This window comes from Podarcis pityusensis (assembly GCF_964106645.2).
Source record: "Podarcis pityusensis genome assembly, chromosome: 6".
Taxonomy (NCBI): domain Eukaryota; kingdom Metazoa; phylum Chordata; class Lepidosauria; order Squamata; family Lacertidae; genus Podarcis; species Podarcis pityusensis.
In genome coordinates, this window is record NC_138030.1 from 30,065,109 (window position 1) to 30,086,974 (window position 21,866).

The 21,866-nt window shown below is 44.6% G+C and overlaps 1 protein-coding gene across 4 annotated transcripts in view; it reads right to left on the bottom strand.

Moving 5' to 3' along the window:
• MTCL2 (microtubule crosslinking factor 2) overlaps positions 1-21,866 on the bottom strand; it is an 85,498-nt gene that overhangs the window by 10,850 nt on the left and 52,782 nt on the right. Inside the window, exons 6-14 of one of the 4 annotated variants that reach the window (XM_081010281.1) lie at positions 20,742-20,912; positions 20,192-20,317; positions 18,541-18,771; positions 17,233-17,340; positions 15,844-16,014; positions 6,570-6,821; positions 5,141-5,212; positions 3,878-3,948; positions 515-1,982 (exon numbers count right to left, since the gene is read on the bottom strand). In XM_081010281.1, the coding sequence (XP_080866407.1) occupies positions 515-1,982; positions 3,878-3,948; positions 5,141-5,212; positions 6,570-6,821; positions 15,844-16,014; positions 17,233-17,340; positions 18,541-18,771; positions 20,192-20,317; positions 20,742-20,912 (2,670 nt within the window). Of the gene's footprint in view, positions 1-514; positions 1,983-3,877; positions 3,949-5,140; positions 5,213-6,569; positions 6,822-15,843; positions 16,015-17,232; positions 17,341-18,540; positions 18,772-20,191; positions 20,318-20,741; positions 20,916-21,866 lie in introns of all 4 variants that reach the window. The other 3 variants (XM_081010282.1, XM_081010283.1, XM_081010280.1) reach the window with 3 other exon arrangements.

Below are 21,866 nucleotides of genomic sequence, written 5' to 3' on the forward strand. Positions count from 1 at the left end.
AATAGGAAGCTGTAGAGTCAAAAAGGTGCGGATAGTTAACAACACCCTTGGTCTCACACTCAGAACAGGGTGTGTCCCCAATGAGTCCACTTGCCAAACCTTGTCTCTTTAAGCGCTTAGTGGTGGCCAAAGCAATATACGATGGCGGTTGTTGACATCTTTGCTTCTGGCCCTTGCAGTTTGCAGTGGATAGGAGATAATGCTATGCTACATTTCAGCTCACAGAAGGGCTGAAGGTAGGGGCAGGTTAGCGGTGGAGAACCTTTTGGTTGGAACAACTGATGTAAATTATACTTTTGTACAGCAGGCTAGTTTCTATACACAAACACACCATCCTCTATCCAGGCAGCCAAAAGGGGTAATCAGAGCTCAGATACTTTTTAACCAGGCAGAAACACTTGGGGTGTGAAGAAGGGTCAGCAAGGGGTATATTCTGGTTCTGAGAGCCAGGTAGAGAGATTTGGTCCCCAGGCCTGAAGTCTCCCACCCCTGTCTTAAAGCAAGCAAGCACTACCTCATTGGCAATAATAGCAGAGATGATGTCTGGCTCCTTTAAGGCTCTGTCCTTGCCACCTTGGCCTGGGATGGACAGCTTTGGTTCCTCGCTGCAGCTCTGCTTCAAGGGCTTTTTGTCAAGGACCTTGGGGGCGTTTTCAGACTGCTGGAGCACAACTGAGGAGGAATGCTCCGGCTTCTTGCTGCTGCTGCTGCTGCTGTTGCTGTTGTCTCCTCCTACCAGGTCTTTTTTCTCTGGAGCCAAAGTGGGGCTCTGAGTTCTGCCACACACATTCCGGAAAAACTCCTGCACTATCCCGTACTTAGGAGTTTCTGGCTTGGCTTTGCTTTCCTGGCATCCTGGCTTCCAGATGGACTCTGTGCTCCCAGAATGCTCCACAACATTGAACAAGCTGGACAGGCCATCGTTAATGTTGCTGAGAACTGGGCTGTCTCTAGTGGTGGTGGAACGAGCCCAGGCTGAGCCATTCTGTTTAGTCTGATGGAGGTTCCACAGGCTTCGGTCCTTGGAGTTGTCCAGCTTAGAAGATGATCTTCTTTGGAGTTTCGGAGAGCCGTACTTGGGGGAGCAACAGGGCCGTTCGATCCTGGAGTGGACTTTGTCCAGAGAGGTCGAGATCTGCTTGCTGCGAACGGATATAAGGGAGGAGCTTCGTGGGGACCAGCTCTTGCTGCTGTGTATGCTGCCCCTGGGCATGTCAGTCTGCAGACCAATGCTGACAGACTGGGTAGTCTGGGTACCAACACTGGCCAATCCCACTGTCTGGCTGGAAGTGCTCTTAACCTTTCTCTCCAGGGAGCTGGAGCGGATAGCTTGCCGGACACAGTTGGTGATCTCCTTCATGTCATCGCTCATGTTGCCGGAGATCTCAAGGTCATGCAGGGAAGGCGGAAATCTGGGCACAGGGGCCACAGCTTTCTCGCTAACAGTACTGCTGTCAAGCAGCTCTCGGTGCTGCTTGGAGAAGTTGCACAGCCACCGGCTGTACATGTTTTCGGAGCTGTCCGATTCTTCCTTGGGCTTGGCCATGGTGAACAGGAAGCCAGGCTCAACCATTATCTTCCCGTCTCTCTTGTGTACTAGGGGCGATTCCAACCTACGTACCACCGGTGGGCTATAATATATGCGGATCCCAGTCTTGTCGGGAGCAGTGTAGCTTCTCTGCACATGTTTCTGGGCCTGATCCTGCACAGAGAAGCTGTTTGTCTGGGTGAAGTTGCATGATGAGACATCCAGCTTCTCTGTGGTCAGGTTCTCTGGCGTGGGTTGCTCGCTATTCAGACAGGCACAGTTATTGGGGGCAAACCCTGCAGGGTCCTTCAAAGTGTCAGGCAACACCTGTGTAGCTGGAGAGCCCTTTTTGCTGCGGACGTTGTCTGTGATGACGGGACTGGTTTTGCCAGGAATATAAGGAGAACAATCAAGCAAACTTTCAAATTCAGACATTGAGGAGACTGACTTGGTCCTGGATAGAAAAGAGAAGGGAGCAAGCACATTTATTAGGGAAGGTGTCTTATTTCTACCTCCAGGCACTGTCCTTCCTAAGTAGAAGCTTTTTCCTGGTTGGGCTATATCTACTTTCCTGCTTCATGGTTCCTACAAGATGGTGGCCAATTCTCCTATTATTTTCCAAGTCATCTCTTAAGATGACCAAGAAAGCAAGAAAAATAGGATGGAAGGCATGCCTTCAATAATGTCAGAATGGACAGAAGACAGATGGATGCCTGCAGACCTGCCTTTCAAATTTTGCATTCCAAACTTCCATTTGGACATTCTGACATTACAAAGGCTAATGTCTTCTGTCATTCCCCACTATCTCCATTATCCCCTAAGTTATGAGTAGGGTAAATAATGTTGGGAAATGACCCCCAGATCCATAATTAATGCATGTGCAGAAAAGGCTAAAACAGAAGTGAGAGTAACTGTGGTGAGTTCATTGCATTCACATTAATGCTACCTAATCCAGTTTCACACACACACACACACACACACACACACTTACATGGAGTGTGATTCTTTGCACAGCGTTTTAGTCCTAGGCTCTTATTGCCTCTGAGTGTCGTGACTCCACACAGAGAGAGCACTTCTCTTGCAGTAGAATTGCTGTGAAGCTCAACAGAAGGTCCCACTTCCCACTCCAGTATTGTCCAATACAGTGTGAAAAGGGAAACAACTCATTTTGCACTAAGAATCTCCTAAAAGAATCTATGGGGTACTCTTTTGCTCAGGCTCACTAGGAATTTTTGCCTGCATTTTACAGATTTTTTTCCTAAATCAGGAATGTGGAACCTGTGGCTCTCCAAATATCCCTGGCCTACAGTGCCCTTCATCCCTGACCAGCATTCAAAACTCCCATTGTTCTAGGAACAGTTTGTGATAGGGAATTTCATATAGTGTGAGTAGTTTCTGAGCTCTGGGTGCAATACTGCACTTGAGATTTCAAATGAAAACTGCAGAGTGGTAGGAAAGGAGGACCTTTTTCTGCCTCCCCACTTCCAGCCACTCTCTGAAGACTAGAGAAGGGACTCTCATAAGAATATCAGGGGGGCGGGCAGGGGAAGTATGGCTTTGGTGTTGTTGTTTTTTGCAGTCTTCAAATGAGGCCTAGACCATGTGAAAAATGAACATAAGGTTTTAGTTGCAGTTCATTCATTTTCAGCTTTGTATTCTTGTTATAAAAAAGCACACCTAGACACTCCATTGTGGTGCCTATAACCTATGTTTAAGGTGCCATTTAGCTCCTAGCTTTCATATCTCTGTTTCTAACACTGTCCCTAACCTTGCTGACTGGGGCTGATGGGCATTGGGAGCCTAACAACATCTGGGTGGCCACAGAATCCCTACCCCTGTCCTAAATAATCACCTACAGGGAACACAAAGAAGACAGGTGGGGGGAAATAATAGCATACGGTTATTAAAAGGCAATACCATTATCAAGGTAACACGTTCTGTGTTTTCAACAAGGGAGTAGAATAAAAGCATGATAAGAAATATGAGCATGCACACCATTTAGTTCTGTCCCTGAAAGATGCAATGAGGGTCAAATAGTTCCATGGTAATGTGCATTATGTATATTTACACTTGCTGAAGGCAGAGGTATGGAAGCTGGTAAATTATAGAGATAGGCTCACATGCAAACAACCAAGCAGTCTATATTTTCTGCCCCAATGTGGCATCAGGTATTGCCAGCTACCAATTTTGCACAGAGAAGGAAAACACATGTTACCGCACCCCATGGCCTCAATGTGCTTTCCTCACCAATCGTTAAGCTTGAGTATGGCTAGAGGAGCCGGCTGACTGTTTTCCAGATGGTGAAGAGTTGAAGGAAGAAGCAAAACTTAGAAGCTGCACACATCTCACCTTTTTAAGTTGCTTCCTTTCATGTCTGTTTCGGAAACAGTTTCTTTGTCGGTGATTTTCTCATTGAGAGTCTGAAAGGAGCATTAGAGAGGCCTTTTATCATCAGTAGTGCCTTGCAACATCATGGCAGGCCTAGAGAAGCTTAGCTAAAGAGGGCAGAGGGGTCAGCTTCCCAGAGGAATGTAAGGCTTCACTTTGCACTTAAGCAGCAAAAAAGGGTTCTGTGGGGATTTCCCCTAAATTTCAGAATTCAGTGAGATGTCAAGAGCTCAGTCAAAATGCTCATTGCTCTAGGTCATGGGTAGACAAACTAAGGCCCAGGGGCCGGATCCAGCCCAACCGCCTTCTTAATCCGGCCCATGGACAGTCCGGGAATCAGCATGTTTTTACATGAGTAGAATGTGTCCTTTTATTTAAAATGCATCTTTGGGTTATTTGTGGGGCATAGGAATTCATTTTTATTTATTTTTCAAAATATATTCTGGCCCCCCACAAGGTCTGAGGGACAGTGGACTGGCCGCCTGCTGAAAAAGTTTGCTGACCCCTGCTCTAGGTGTTACAGTTTTCATAGAAATGCACTTCAAAGTTAGCTGAAATCTGAAGTCCTATTAAGAGATAAAAAATAGCAATCATGACCAAGGCTAGGATATTTTAATGCATGCAGGTAAATTCAACAGATGCAGCATTCCTCAGCACAAAGGTGCAGAGATGGAAATAGCTGACCCTGTTGAATTTCTGTCTGTCACACAGCCCCTCTCAGGAAAGACATTCCTAATATCCTCACCATAAGTAATAAGAGACATGTAACCTATTTAGTGAATGCCTTGCTGAACCAGGAGGAGATATAGCTAACCCTGTGTCCGAAGAAGAAGAGGAGTTTGGATTTGATATCCTGCTTTATCACTACCTGAAGGAGTCTCAAAGCGGCTAACATTCTCCTTTCCGTTCCTCCCCCACAACAAACACTCTGTGAGGTGAGTGAGGCTGAGAGACTTCAAAGAAGTGTGACTAGCCCAAGGTCACCCAGCAGCTGCATGTGGAAGAGCGGAGACTACCGCTCTTAACCACTACACCACACAGCCAACCATAGGCATCTGGAATGCTCACAAGTATCAAATGTGATCATTCCCTTATAATTTGTCCCCAGCATAATTCTACAGCTTCAATTCACCTTTCTGGGGCAAGGTTTTAGTTCACACCCAACACATGTCATCTCTGCCTGAATTTTACAGGTTAGGACAAAGCCGTTCCTGTCCAGCTTACCTCTTTCCAGCTACTGCCATGCTTCTCCATTTCAGAGTTTTTCAAAGCCCAGAGGTCGGCTCCCTTCTGCAGCTGAAAGACAAAGCAGTTCTAGTGCTGGGCCTGCACATGAGCCAATTTGTCCTCTATGTGGCATTGCAGTGGACAATAACCTTTTTTTTTTTGTTCAGTTTCTAATGAGTGCACTGCAAAGTTCAGCCCCTGCAGGGACATCCCACTGGCATCACAGTACTCAGGGGATATTGGGTGTTCCTTGCAGCACCCACATATTTCTGGCAGAGACACTGTTTAAAAAAATCAATCACTAATAGAGAAACTGGAGCTTGGGGGCAGATGTGTTGCTTAGGATCCATTTTGACAGAGGGTCAGGCTGGGGATGAGTCAATGAAACATTAACTGCTGGCAAAGGAATGTGTTCAGTGTGCCACTGGGGGACAGACAGATCTATTCCACCATTGCAGATCACGCAAAATCTACAGGGGAGATGATAGAGGGTCTCGAGTTTTATTTAGGTGCCTCATTTGTAGCCAACTGAAGTCCAAAACACACATGCATCTACAGTAACATAGCTGGTTCACAATTCATGAACCCTGATTTCTCTGCATGGTTTGGGGTGGGATGTGTGGTGGTGGAGGGAAGGCGGGGCTTTTGTGTCTTTAACAGCTGTGAGGCAGGCAGAAATGCAACAGGTCAAGCCTCTTCTAGTCTGGAAATTATGGGGAAAGCTTAATATGTTGACACTCTGGCTGCCAGTCAGCTTATTAATTGTGTGTGGATCCTGATTTATCTTTGGGCCCTGTACCCCATCTGCAAAAGAGGAGATAAAATTGCATAGAATGCCAAGTGCAGTCAGATTATATGCAAATTTATCTTCTTATATAAGTTTGTATCGAATTTTAGTCCTACTCAGCATCACCCAGTAGAATTTTGTTGGAACCTGGAACCAGAAAATCATGTTGGGAGCTCTGCACAAGAGGGGGTTATGTGTACCCCGCTAGCGTGTGTGCTGCATGCAAGCACATGCATGTATTCATGGGAACAAGGAAGCCTAGGGGATAGGCATTTGTTGGCCAGCATCATTATCCCGATTCATATTATTATTATGCTTTTATCCTGCCCTTCCTCCATGATGCTCAGAAAGCATACAGAGCTGTCCTTCTCCCAAACACCTTGAGAAATAGGCTAGTGATGGTGATTGGCTTGGAAGTCACCCAGGGAGTTCCATGGCTGGGCAGGGATTTAAATTCAGGACTTGACTCGACCACAACACTCTGCATCTATACCCACACTTATGCTCATGCAGGGACATCCATTGCTGCCAGCCTATATTGATTCTGCTAAGGGAATGCACATTATATTCACACTTGCTGAAATACTTGCTGAGACTTTGGAGGGCAAGTTGCACCCACAAAATGCATTCCGTTCTCACCTGATTTATTTTGTTCTGCAGCTCCTTCACTTGCTGCTCTGCCTGCTGCCGTTCATCCTTGAATCGGTCCAAGAGCTCCAGCTTCTCCTGGTCCCAGTTCTTCTCGCTGATCTGCAGCTGCTTGGTCAGGTCCATGACGGCGCTGTACGACTCAGCCAGGAGGTGCTGGTGCTCCTCCCTCTCCCTCTTCAGAGCTGTCTTCCAGTCAGAGAGCGCTCGCTCTGTCAAGCCTTTCCCAGGCTTGGATTCCAGCTGTGCGGGACAAAGGGAGTGGCTGTGTCAAGGAACCCAATTAAATCAAAGGCCGCAGCTTCCTTGCCTTTGTCTGAGATTGGTTATGGGAGACTGTTTGGCTTGCTGTGCTGGAAAGGTGGACAGGTTCAATGGAATATATTCATGGCAGAATTACTGGTTAGGAATTGGAGCACTTCATATCCTTTCTCCAAAGCAGCCAATATTTAACACAGTCAGAACAAGGTATGTCAAAGTAACTAAAAACTTGGTTATGTTCCCCTTTTTCCATTTGGCAAAAATCAGACTTGGGCCACATTCACACCATACATATAAAGCACTATGATGCCACTTTAAACACTCATGGCTTCCCACAAACAATTCTGGGAACTGTAGTTTGTTAGAGGTGCTGGGAGTTGTTAGGGGACCCCTATTCCCCTCACAGAGCTACAGTTCTCAGTGTGCAGAAGCAAGCAATCCCTCTTCACAGGGAACTCTGGGAACTTTATCTTTATTTTAGGGAAGTGTGGTGGGGAAGAAACAGGCAGTGGAGGAAAGGAGATCAGGGCAGCAGGCAACCATGGTGCTGACAAGTTGGGGCAATCCATGGCTACATTTGACAGCTCTGTGTAGCCAGAATCGGGAGACTGGCCAGCCCCATGATCTCCAGCTTCATCTTTGACAGCCTCCTGGACTGCACAGCTAGCTATCAATTGCAGCCAGAGACTGTGTAGCTGGCCAACCCCATGATCTCCATCTGTAGTGACTGCACAAGTGAAGTGCAAGTCCCAATCTGACTCTGGGTAAGCCTGAAGGGGCACTGTGCTTGCCTTTAATTCGGATTGTTCTCATTCAAGCAGTGGTTCTTGCATTTCTGAGCACTGCTGCTTTAAATAATTACCTATTTCTAGCAGGAATTAATACTAAGAAGCATGAGTCTGGGACCCAATGAGAGAGCTATAAAGGTCAGCTTTTTAGATGTTGCACATCATTACTCTGCTTGCAGGAGTATGAACTGGGCTTCAGCCCTTTTTATGGAAGGAGTTACTTTAAGGAGAAAAATACTCAGTTTTCTCAAGGATCAGCACATAGCTGATGCAGCAACCAGCTGTCTGGAAACAGGGAGATAATGGACAAGGTTCCATAACATGAAGGAATGACTCCCATAACAAATGGAGATCAAGGCCAGAGGACTGTTGGAGAAATAGTTTGTTCCCATAACATACTAACCGTAAACTACCACAAACAGAAAACAAATTATGATATTCCCCTTTCAAATATGATAGATTAATTGCTATTGCTGATGCAGAAGAAATAGAGGATTGTGTATGACGAGCTTAAAAAAATGTCTAAGTATAACTTTACGAAATATACAGAAGCTTTTCTACTAGGGATAACGGACACAGGTATAGCAAGAGAAGATCAGAAAATATTCCTCTATGCCACAGGAGCCGCAAGGATCCTAACTGCTAAAAACTGGAAAAAAAGAAACTGTGCCAACAAAAAAGGAATGGCAAGATAAACTGTTGAACTGGCCAGATTAACAGGCAATTAGAGATCACACTAGACAAGAGTTTCAAAAACCATGAGGAAAATGCAGAGAGTACTTCACAAAACAGTGCCCTAAAATACATACCTGGACTTGTTTCGATTAATGTCTGCAGGAGACTTTGTGGATATTTAAGTCATAATTAGAAAAATCTTAATAATTATTCATAAAGGAAACAATTTATAAGAAGTAAATAAGGAGGCCAGATACAGGATAAAGGAAGTCTTTTATTTGTTTGTTTGTTTGTTTGTATTGTTGTATGTTATGCTCACTGTATGTTATGTTCATTTTTAATGAGGGTGGATTTGTGTATTGGGGGTGGGGGGGTTTGTGGTATGTTGTAAATAAAATTCCAATAAAAATGAAGCTCACCGGAGAAGAAATAGAGGATAGTGTTAAATCCTATTAGAGCTTCTTATTTGCTTGATGTTTTGGGAGACACTGCAAAGTCCGATAGTACTTCCAGGACTCTAGATGTCTCTGGAAATACCTACGGTCTCTGGAGGACTCACCAGCTACAGTGCTAAATCCTACTGAAAACCTCAATGAATTAGCTACCTCATTTATCTGTATGTAACAGTGACCATGAGGATGATTACCACACTCCTTCAATTCCACTTAAAACACTGTGCAAAAGAGACTGCTGCTTCTTAAGTGTGGTGTGTTAATAATGGCAGTAAAACATTTCTATAGTGGTAAACATCTCCATAGGTAATATGCTTTTCAGAGGTGGAAAAAAGGAGGAAGAAACATGAAATTTGAAATTATTTACGGAACACAATAGCTCACAGCAACCATAGAATCTTTAGATGAAACATGCTACTCAAACATACTGATATCAATTAGGACATGGCTAGTACAAGGGTGTTTCATTTGTGGACCTAAATATATTCAATAAAAGCCACACTGCCCAGCAAACTGCAATTTCTGAAAGTGGAAGCGTGAACTATAGCAAGGAAGAGCCAGCATCAAGGGACTTCCAAAGCAGACACAGAGACAAATGATTGGCTTAACAGTGCAATAAATTCCCTTCTGAGCAGGCAAGGCCCCCAAATCATGATGCTCAGCAAGTGAGCTCTTGTAATCAGCTTACAAACAGAATACTGGTGTTGTGGTCACCCAGGAGTCAGAGACTCTCCAACAGTCTTTCCTTGTATATGATGGACAGAAGGTGAGTCAGCAGCCTCTGCCAAAACTGCTTTCGGGTGTCCAGTAACAAGCTAACTGCATGCAGATGCCAAGGAAGTTGGTTACATAACTTCTGTCTGAGAGATTAGCATTAAGGGCAATGAGAATCCTTGGGGTTAACACTTTGCCTACTACCCATTGTGCCAGCTGTGTGAGATCAGAGGCAAGCACGACGTACTAGGTGTGCAAGTTAAATGCATGCCCCAACAAAATAAAGGCCACAGCACTGCACTTCCAGGGAAGAGCAAGCTCATTCTAGGAGCCCCCTTTCTCAGGCCCGCAGGCACTTGACAGCTCAGACAGCTGAATAGGAAATGATTATTCTAATCAGATAATAATTGGACATGTTTGCTGCATTTATGCATAGCAGCAGTTCAGTGCAGATGCCATTCTGGGTGAGTAAACGGATAATGGGCATCTGGGGGAATCCATGGAAGATCTAATAATGGCATCTCCAGAGCAAAGTACCAGCAAGTGGGTTATTACTTGAGATTTCATTATTATAACCCTAATGCGTCTTCATGCAGCTGCTGAAATGAGGCTGTAATAAAAAGGAAGTAGCATCAATTTACAAGGGCTCAACCACGAGCTGCCACCTCATTGTATAAGTAAGTGGAGAGATTATGACAATGAAGGACTAATGCGTCAGCAGCTCTATTCCTTATCCCCACCCCACCCCCCACTTGCCTGTTCAACGGCAGAACAAGGGTGCAGAGGAGCCACACTAGGAACAAGAAATGCTCCTGGATTTGCAGAATGACCGTACGCAGTGATAGCTTGGTTATAGCACTACTTTTATCTTCTAATGCTATGCTGGAAAATCTGTGGCTCTCCTGGTGTTGTTTGAGTCCCCGGTCTGGACAGTGGAAAGGGATGGTGGTAGCTGAAATCCAACAACATCTGGAGGACCACACATTCCCCATCTCTGTTCTAAGGACTCACCCAGGCAGCAGTTTCTACATTTCTTGGGCACTTTTTCTGCCCTGGGATAATACCATGTTTAGCATAGGGAGTCAGCTGCGCACACTATACAACCCGAGCTCCTGGTGAAAGCGCATCCTGTCCAATGCTAGTGCAAGACGAAGTGTTCCACATAGCGTTGTTGCAGGGGGATAGCATTCCCAAGGCTCTGTATCAGTTCCATTTGGACATGCCCTAGAAAACTATTCTAGTAGGTGCAGTATCTGTTTTATCACAACATTTATCAATTGTCTGGGCACACTGAATTTGTTTCTGGTAACTGCAGCTTATCTGCCAACTTATAGTCCATTAACAAACTTTGCTATCTGGGTGAAAAGCCAAATACATGAGTAGAAGGCTCAGGCAGTGCAGTCTAAACACTTTTATGTGCTAGCAAAAATTACCTTCCCCAACTCCCTGCCCAAATTCCTCAAACTATTCAATGTGTAGCATGTGAATTGCTAGCAACCTAAAAAGCAGGAATCTCCCAGAAGCAGAAGCTGGCATGTGTTCACTACATATAAGGCTACCTGTGGAAGAAGTGGGTCAGATTTGTTAGGCTGGGGAAAAACTGGGAGCCGGCTGCCTGTTCTCCTCCAATACAATAAGCATCTATGTCTGTTTTCTTCTCTGAGGAAGTTATGGCAGGTCTCCACTTGTTGTATTTGTTCGGCTAATACTTCAAATAGATAAGCTGTGCATTATCTCTGATCTGTGTGAACATTTATTCATGCAAGCCATCAACTTGTAATTTTTTGTGGTTGCATTTTTTGTAAGTGTACATTTTTAATGCTGTGTCTTAGATTGTTGTATGCCAGCCTGGGGTGAATTATGATTAGTAATACTAGTACCCCAGAAAGTTGTCAATCAGAGACTGATCAAGACCTTCAATTAGTCAGCCATGCTGGTGAGAAGGAAATCCCAGCTCATGGCAGCTCCTCCTTCTATGACAAAAGAGTAAGGTTCTTTGGTATTAGTGCACAAATAAGAATGGATTCAGCCTCAGTTTAACAACTGCATCTCATTCCATGTTGGGGGGTGCATGGAATTTGTTTGACAATGAAAATATACAAATCTATAATTTGAATAGGTGTGTGCGTGTGTGATATTTTGGCAAGGCCTGCCCATCAAGGCCTATAGAATTCACTCTTGTTTGGATTGTTCACTGCTGTTCCATGAGCCTTACACTTCCTTAGTAATGTAACTCAAATGTGCTTGCTAGGCTTTGTTGGAAGGGGTGAATCACACCTATAGTAATATCTCCTGCTCAGGAGCAGGTTCCACTTCTCTCAGTGCTGCAAACCACAAGTTTCTCGCAGTTCAACTTGACCAGAGCAATCAGTATTGATCCCTACAACCCTGAACAAGGACAAAATTTCTATCAATTGCCTCTGAACAAACCTATTTCCCCAAAGACCCTGGGTAAGGTACACATAACGCAGCGTATCTTTCCTTTCATCTCAGTCAAAGCAGGGAGGGAGGGGAATCAATAAAATGCATGAATAAAGCCAGCTTCAATTGCTGCCATTAAGATTCTGGTGATGTTAGTAATAGAAGCTAAAATAGAAACAGCTTAAGAGCTGCACCCAAATTCTTCATGTGGTGCTGATCACTTGGCTGGCTATAAGATGAGTATTTATAGACAAGAGCGATTGATGCTGGAAGGCAAGGTGGGGCCAAGCATGTGCCTTCCTTAAGGGGAAAGCCCACAAAGCAGATATTACTACGACAATGGAATGGCCCTTTGCCCACCTAAGAAGACAGATCGTCAATAATAAGCAGAGTCATCACCAGGAATCTTGTGAGATCAATTATCTTGATGCAAGCTTTGAGTATATTCCAAAAGGGAACTAAAAGTGGAATTGGTTGGTTTGAAGACAAGGAACACACCCAGCATGCCTATCCTTTTAACCCAGTGGTTCCACCACTTTCTTCCCCATGAACCATTTGAAAAATGCTGAGTCTTGGCAGACCACTTAATGATTATTCTACCTTCTATAGCAATTGCGATATGATTTTTGTATTTTTGTTGCTTCTTTTTATATATTGAATTCAAATTGTAATGCAATAAAATACAAGAAATGAAAGAAGCGATGAATATACAATTAAAAATCTGTATGAATTATCATTTCTTTATTCAATTTATATCTCATCCTTCCTCCTTCCTCCCAAAGGAGACTGGCCCACAATATTTAATGCAATGGATGTGTTGTCTTTTGTCTTCAACCGCAAATCCATAGACCTAAGTGAAACTCACAGACCACTGGTGGTTTGCAGGCCACAGTTCGGACTGCAGCCTCTGGAATCAGTTTCAAGACTGGCAGCGTGTTTTGTAGATAACCATATAGCACCACTATGCCGAAGTGTTACAGGAAGGGAGATAGTGTCTTCTGTTGGAGCATTTCCTTTCCACATTTTATGTGAACCTGAACGATCCACTTAATCTGTGTTCACAGAAAGCAGAGTATCCTATCCTTTTGACTTCATACTTCACTTCTCACCTGACTATTTTGCATCAGCGGTATTCTTAAATTTGGGCTGCTTTTATCCTCCAGTTCCCTTGGAATCCACAGTAAGACAGTAAGACAGAAGAGCTGTTTGAAGGAAGAGTCACTCCAAAACCAGCTACAGAAGAGGATTCACACTTGCTCCAGCTGACTAAGAGCAACAAAACAGGAAGTGGGGGGGGGTTAGGGGGAGGGACAAAGGCTCACTGGAACTCCCAGGTCCATCCAGACAGGACACATGAGTTGCTTTTTTCCTTAAGATTGGGCCTAGCTCAGACTTCTCAGAGCTTGTTCAGAAATTAAGCATTTGAACATTCTTTTCAATAGAATTTTGGAACTCTCTCTTTAAAAACAATAGCACAGGATAGCTACATAAGAACAAAAGCAAACAGGGGCTTTGGAAAAAGGAACCAGAGGATCGCATCCAATGGTTGCATTTAGGCTTTGCTGGAAGACTTTAGGAGATTACCAAGCCCCAAACTCAACAACAGGTTGTTATTTTCTTTTTTTTAAATCAAGGTTTTGTTTCCCCCTTTGCAGAAAGAGTCATGGGATTTAAAGCAGGAGAGAACAGAATGGAAATGTTCTTATGAGGACAGAGTCCTTGCCAGTGCTGTTCTGCATCTATGGGTAAAAAACCAGAAGTGTTATATGCACAGCAAGATGTGAATTTGTGCTTGGGTTGAGTTATTTCTGGGTGACGGAAGTGGAAGGGAAGATGACTCAACCCTTCTCCAAGACTGATGATGTTACTGTTGGTTTTAGCCACAAAACCAGCCAGGAGGCAGACACAGTCTTCTCACTTCCGTCCTTCAAGCTCCCCCAAGATCAACACACATGTTATTTAGAAAGCTGCTGAATAAGCAACTTGAAGCATTAATGCTGGGCATGCACCTACATGAATGTGAATACACTTGAGACAGAAGATGTGCTCTGTGATGTCAGGGTGACAGATCTCCAGACGTTAACTCCAGACATCAACTCCAAGGCACATTAAAGAAAAAGGTTCTTCAATGTGGAGAGGTAGCTGTCATACTATCAAAATATTGATGTGTTGGTGTTTTCCTGTCCCAGAGGGGAAATCTTATCCAGCTTACGGACACAGAGTTCAGGAACAACCAGAACACAAGAAAGCAGAAACAGAGCAGCAAAAGTGCAGAAGAGAAGGAGAGAGTCTCCTGCCTCCTTCCTTCATTCTTACTGACAGACCACTGGACCTCTAGTAGCAAAGAGGGAACATGAGAAATAGTTCTAAGGGCCCTAGAGCAATGCCCTTGTACACTTTTCTTCTGAAGAATAATTCTTGTAACAACTAGAGTGGACAGCTGGCAATGCCACATGCTCCCAGAGTAGTTATATGACCCTTAACCTGCCTAACAGATCAGGGTTTAAAAGACAAACACACTGGGGACAGTGGCATTACTAGGGCCCAACTCACATAAGCCAAAGGTGCTATACTGTATATGTTGTTGCCAAACTGTCCCAAGGGTGCAATTATGTGCTGAATGCAATGTGCGACCCAGCGCATACCTGGATACAAATGCAACTTCCAGTATCTGTTGTCATGACAACTTGAAAAAGTGCCACCAAGATCATGAAAAATAGCTAGCAGCGCAGTGCTGTTCATGCGCTACATGTGCCGTGCGATTAGAGGAATGTGCACACATGAGGACAACACAGGTTACACTCTATGGACAACCCCTAGGCTATATGGAACAGACCACTGTGTTAACAGGAGGTAGGGCGGGAAGAGGACAAAGGATGCCCAGATGCTGCCGTGAGGCTTGTGAGCAGACAGACTCTTCTTAGTTGATGCGGAGGCAGCCTAGGAAAGCCACAGGATCTGCTAAGGAAACCCTCCTCATGAGTCAGCTGTATGTGTAAAGGCATAATGCCAAAGGCAAGGTTTGCAGCTGCCTCTTTGTACGTATCTGGAGGCTCCCTCATGCATCAACCAAGAAATGAGAACACATGGAAGGAAAGCCCGTGGGCTGGCTTGCAGCCTCCTCTGAAGGGAGCTCTTGGTCAAAAGCACTGTCACTCAGCCATTTCTGCAGCAGGCTCCCACACAGCTACAGTCAGGAAGCTTGAGTTTTATTACCTCTTTGCAAGAACACACTCTAGGGCAGAGTGCCAGATTATGTTAGTCCTGGCTGACAAAAAGGCCTTTCTTGCATAATATACTGGATATAGCAGAAATATATATATATATAAATACAAAAGCAGCAGAACACCTTGATCCATTTCTGGACCCATCTCATGTACGTACCACCTAGATACAACACTGTCCTCCCAGTGGTTCCATTGGGATAACAATGGAGTATGGAAATGGTTCATAATTGGGTCTCTGAAACAATGGATCTTTTTTGTTAGCCAAGCCCAATTCCAAATCACAAGCTGGGGGACCCATTCCCACTTTATCAAGACATGCCCTGAGTTTGAGTATTCCACTTCACCATAAAGCATCACTTATTTCACGCCTCATGGACCCAAAATCATCAGAAATGACTGAAGATCCCAATACAGTGACAGACCTCTCAGGCAACAGGCTGATCCAAACATAATGCCAAATGATGGCGTAATCGGCTTGTGTGCTTCCTCATCCATTTATGAACCCCTGATGGCCCCCATCACTCTTGGTCAGACATGCCATTGTTTCCTGTTACATACGAATCGGCAAACTATGGTTTGCACTTGCCCACCCCTCGCCAAACCTAAATGAAGCTCATGATTTTAAGCATGCAAGGTAACACAGAGAATGTGAGCTGCTGCCTTTTAGAATGAAGATAAACTTTATGCCGTTTGAGAGAGTAAAAAATGTGATGCTTGGATATCTGACCTGTGCGATGAGACACTTGAGCTCAGTTCTCTCCATTTCCCAGGTCGCCTTAGCCTTGGCAAACTGTTGCTGCAGCTCGTTCATGCCTCTTCTCTCTTCGCGCAACTCTGTGCACAGCTCCTTCAAGGTCACCTTCATGTCTGATAGGGTCTTGATATACTCATTGGCCTGCTAGAAATACAAAAAATGCATAATAAAGTATGACTGCCATGCACACACCACATTCTAGACAATGGCCATCACTTTTCAGAATCCTTATGCAGTCAAAAAGAGGGGGGGTTTGAAGGAGAAGCATGCACTCTGAACTAAAGGCAGGGAGAAGAATAGAATCGTAGAGCTGAAAGGAACACCAAGGGTCATCTAGTCTAACCCCCTGCAAGACAAGCCCGTGTGTGTTCATGTGTAATAGTTAGGGTGCTGGACTAAGACTGGAGAGACCCAAGTTCAAATCCACACTCAACATTCTGAAGGGCCAATCACAATCTTTCTGCCCAACCTGTTTGGCAGGATTGCTATAAAAAAAGCAGTGGGAGGGGGCTGCTATGCTTAGCTCCTTGGGGGAAGGGTCAGATATAAATGATAGTGAAGTGAAAGTAATAAATGCAATAAGGAAGCTCATTAACTGATTTTTTTTCTAAACTGAATTTAAACTATGCCACTTCTCTCAGAGTTGGGAGTTCATGGGAAAAGTAGTTTAGTCTGATAATCAGTTTAGGGTGAGCAAAAGCAGACATCTGTGCCCTGCCCAGCCTCAAAGTACTTCATTGTGGTTTGTGGGGATTGGTTAAAAAGCAGGAGAAATAAGCAGCCCAGGTTAAACTGACTTGAGTAACAAAGTAGTTACTGAATCAGCAGCCAGAAAAATGCTGGTGAAGAACATCTTCCCTGGATAGGTGATCTAATGACTATCTAAGACTTTTTGCACACATGGGCATTGGCAGGAATTTTTCTGGGAGGGAGGGGGGCAAAAGTAAATACTCCAAACAAACAAAACACAGTGAACATCAGAGAACAGTTCTAGCATTTATGGTGGCTGAAGAGTGTGGCACCGTCTAGATAGACACGCCTTCTGAGCATCTTGTGCTCCAGCTTTACCCCTCCATTGGTTCTCAGTGGGTACCACTGCTGTCCATCTAAGGGTTCTTTCCCTTCACCCATTAATTAATTGCACTGCTGCTTCACAGAATGAGCCCCTCTTTGTCAGGGAGTGCACCACTTGTTGCCCTCATCCCTCCTCCTCTGGGGTGGAGAGAATGTGAGGTATGGGAGATGCCACAGATCTTCAGCTGCCACAGAGTTACAGGCCTAAGTGCTCTTTGTCGGGAACCTTCTTCACTGCATCCCAAGCAGGAAGAAAATTCCCCAGCAGGGCACCTCATCACATCTCACCGAGTCCTGAGACCAGGTATCTCTGATACACATCTTGTTATCTGCTTGCTGCTGGGGGTTCAGCTCCTCCTCTTCAATCAGCAGGTACAGTTCTTTCATGCTGTTCACCTGGAAAGAACAGGGCAGGGCAAGTAGTGAGTGGAAGTCTTCAGTGGCTGCATAGAAAAGGACGCAACAGTAGTAGCCTGACCTACTGGATCCTTTAAACAGAGGTTAACAGGTTTAGGATGATTAACAGTGAGATAAAGGATACAGACTGTAACAAGATAGGAATGTGCACCCTTGAGAGATGCCTCTGTGTCACATCATCACAGTGACTTTCAACAGCATTCTCCTCTTTGTGTTTCTGTCTCGGGTACCTTTCTGCACATTTGTGCCTAGCAGAACCATCTGTTGGATTCCATGCTAGCCTAGTTTACCAAGAGGTTGTTGTTCCCAAGTCTTCAATCACTAAGTTTATGAAAAGATGCCTTGTGAGTCACTTCTCTTAGAGCAATTTAATCTGTGACACTAAAAAGTGCATTTATGCCTCTCTTGTGATTCTCCGTATCACTTATAAATGTAGTTCATGCAGCAGAGGAGAAACTGAACACACACAGAGATCAATGTAGAGACTTCATATTTCTGTGAAGAACCTCACTTTTTCATGAAGAATCTAAAACAAAGTCCATTTAAGCCTCATGTGTGAAACTGACTTGTATTTCAGCAGCCGACCTTCACCAAGCTGAACTTTATTCACAGCTGAGAAAGCAGCTTACATGCTAAAGGCGAGATAGCAGTTCTTGAGAAGGTCATATGGAAGACAGGAAACAACTGATAAATTGGAGCTGATATGAGCCTCATTCTTGGCAAGTTTTGATAGAGCCCAAAAGAGAAGCCAGGATACCACCCATTGCTATCTAGGAGACATAATATGTAGTCTAAGAGTGGCTAACCTGTGGCTTCCAGATGTTGTTGGACTCCACCTCCCATACGGCCCAGCAGTAGCCAATGGTCAAAGAATTTGGGAGCTATAATACCACAACATCTGGAGAGACACAAATTAGCCACCTGTGATGTAGTTCATCCACACTATTATTGCAGCCTCATTCACCCTGTTTCTCTCCCTTCTCTTTGTAAGTGATACAGCAAAAATACATGGGTTGTGGCTATCTGTGCAATTTATTGAAGTGTAGAAAAACAAACTCAAAGCAATTAATAGAAGCAAAAACACATGATTAAAACAAAAGGTCAGAATTATCTGCTTTAATGTCAGAAGTATACTTTTGACTAGTCAGCAGAGAAGCTCATGCTCAAAGCCTGCCATACCTCCAAGAAGTCATTGCCCTCATTTTGTAGGATCTTTCCCTGCCTCCAATGCTTCAGAAACCACTTGAGCTTCATGAAAAGGAGCAAGAAATTTTGCTTGAACTGCTGGGATTCCTGCACCAGAAGGTTCTTCTCCTGGCTCCAGAACTTTTGCTCCAGTCTCCTCTGTAGGTTCAGGCTCTGCAGCTCAAATTCTCGCCTCAAGAGGGCCTTCTGGTGATCTTCCTTCAACTGACAGAGAATGGGAAGAGATGGAAAGTAGGTTTGTTAAATGGAGTGAAGTAACAGGGTGAGTACACCAAAATAATCAAGGATTGCTGAGCAAAGAGGAGACACAGGCATTCACATCCTTTTAAAAAGAATTTTCACATCCACACAAGTTCACTTTAGCTGCTCAGTTTTGGGGCTATGACTAGTTTTAGGGGGGAATGAGTATTTTGGAAAGGACCAGGATGGTAGCAGACAGAGAAAGGATAAAAGCACCATTGGTTTATGAGCACATGTCAGGGGTTACATCAATGAAAAACCACAAAGATGGCTTTTGGGCTAGGACATAGTTATCATCATCCCCATCTCAAACTTCCAACTCAGTAAATGTCTTGAGCTTTCCACTGACACTTCACATGCTTCCCAAAATTTCTGCAGCTAGAAATCCCAGAATTCTGGCGTTGTTACTTTTGTGTTTATCAACTGTATTTCCCAGGGAGCTGCAATTCATGCCTGTTGCCTAAATACAATACTCGCAGGTAAAATACATCCAGAGGCCTGACTAATAACTCCCGTGAATGGCCTTTTGCCACAATATTTTACTGGCACTTGTTGCTGTAGCTGATGCATCTGGGCAAACAGCTAAGTTCCAGACATGACTAGAGGATTCTAGTGATTGCCATTCATCACTCAGAATGAAGTAGGCAAGAGAGCAAGAAGAACCTTGCTGAATCAGGTTGAAGGCCCATCTAGTCCAGCACTCTATTTTCACTGTGGCTAAACAGATGCCTATGGGAAGCAGAACCTCAGGACAACAGCACTCTCTCCACCTGGGATCCCCAGCAACAGAAGTATTTAGCCTCCAGGAGTGGAAGCAGAACACAGACTTCATGCCTAGTAACCATTAATAACTCAATTTTCCATGGATTTCTCTAGTAGTATTTTAAGCTCATCCAAATTGACAGCCATCATTATAACCAACAGAAGCAAATTCCACGATTTAACTATGTGGGCTGTGCAAAGAAGTACTTTCTTTTGTCTGTTCTGAATCTTCCAACATCCAGCTTCTAAGTTTGGGAGAGATTTGAGAGACAGAAGAGGTCTCACAAAGAATGGCTATCTTTATATGGAAGCTAGAGAACCCATAGCTGACTCCACCAATTCTGCTTGGCTGCTAGAGGACTGCCGAGTTCAGGTTTGTTTTCAGAGCGTGCTTGTTATGGATAATGTACTCTCAGCATGTTGAGGGGTCATATGGAAGCATTTGCCTCTTTCCTGGCAGCCAAACAAGGTAGCAGCTGCTTTGTGCTTTCATTCAATGCTGAACTAGGATGTGCCTGAAGTAATGGGAGGGATTAAGCCCTGTGCCTTTAGTCCCTCCTGTACTCTTGTTGCATGTCTCATCTTCTGGCCTGGAGAGTGGCTCCAGGCAAATCTCACTGACCTGGAAGATTTTCTGGGTGAAGTTCTCTGCTTCCTCTTTCCTCAGTTGCCTCTCCTGGGAGAGCTGTTCTTGTAGGCCCCTCAAGCTCTCATTAGCCTCTGAAAGGACCAGTTGCAATTCTTTGATCTGCGGGGAATAGTTTAATCAAAGCCAACAGTCAGGTATGTCATCCTTGCAAAAAGTAATCTCTCCATGTCTTTTTTTAAAAAAATATTTTTATTAAAGGCCCATGGAAGAACAGCCAACTTCTTGAAGGGAGTGACCTTGGCCTGTATGTAACACCCTGTTGTCATGGTGAGGAAGCTCCAATCTGTAGGTCAAGTTAGGCCCATTAGGCTATTTCCCGAGTCTCCAGCCACGTCCACCTGTTTCTCACTTGTCATGCGACATTGGGATAGGTAACACAAGATTTGTATATGGGCCATGCCATTCTTTTTCTCATCCACATGAAATGTGTTGATCTAGTATTTCTGAAGTCAACTTATTCTCCCCAGAGTCTCCAGCCTTCTTGTCTCCCTTTAGGAACATAATCCTATACTTTGACACCTACCTCAGACACATAGGAGTCCTTCTCCTCTGGTTGATATGACTTGTAGCTCCTGTCAAGTTCCATGTTGGGATCCACATCCATGGTGGTGGTGCTGTTGCTGCTGCTACTGCGGTAGAGATCAGAGGTCCTGCTCTCCGTGATGTCCCAGTCGGGGGGCTCCCTAAAGTCGGACTGCTGCATGCATGGGTAAGTTAATGAGAACAAACCAAAAGAGCAGAAAAGAAAAGAAAAAACAAACAAAACAATGGGTCTCAGGAACAATAAGAGCTACAAGACAACAAAAAGGATGAAGAGGAGGAGGAACTTCACTACCGTGGCAGAAGACAAAGTGGAAAACAAAAGGAGACACAAAATGAGCAGACACGTGGGCTGGATTGTTTGGGGAGGGGGGAAAAGAGAGAGAGGGAAAAAATGTGCAAACACCAGTTATGGTGCCATGCAGTGCCTGGGGTGGGGCTAGTTGAGGGAGGAAGGGGGGGCAGGAGCATGCACAAAAATAGAACTCTGAAAAACTGGAGTGTGCTTCAGGAGGTTGCAACCCTTCCCCAGATCCCCTTCCCTTTCTTAGGTCTTACCTTAGATCAGAAGCAGCATGTACCTGGCCTCCTGGCAACAGCAGCAGTACTGTTTACCAGAAGGGATGAACTGGAAGGGAGCCTGGTACTGTGTGGGCACATTGGTGGCACCAATGTGGTGCTGTTGCCGATGCAGCCCATACAATGCCACTACCTGCAAGCAGTAGCAATTCAATTGCCAGGAGGCCAGGTGTGCAGTGATGCTCCACTAGCTGCTGTTGTCCTAGACCAGTCTTCTCCAACTTAGTGTCCCCCAGATGATGATGGACTGCAGCTGGTACTAAATAATTCTTCAGCAGCAGCTGTAATGTGGTTTCCACTTCTCAAAGCAATCTTCCTCCTGCCTCATGCACACTCCACTAAACCAGAGTCCTACCTTGTCACTAGCCACAGTTCCATGCAGTGAGCCAATTGTTAGTTGTCATTTCAGAAAAGAGAGGCAGAAAAGGGAAGTTACATTAACAGGGCCAGGTTCTGATTTGTTAAAGCAGGAGAAAACAGCATGGGCAAATAAAGCAATAATCACTGCCAGGAAGTTACTGTTGACATC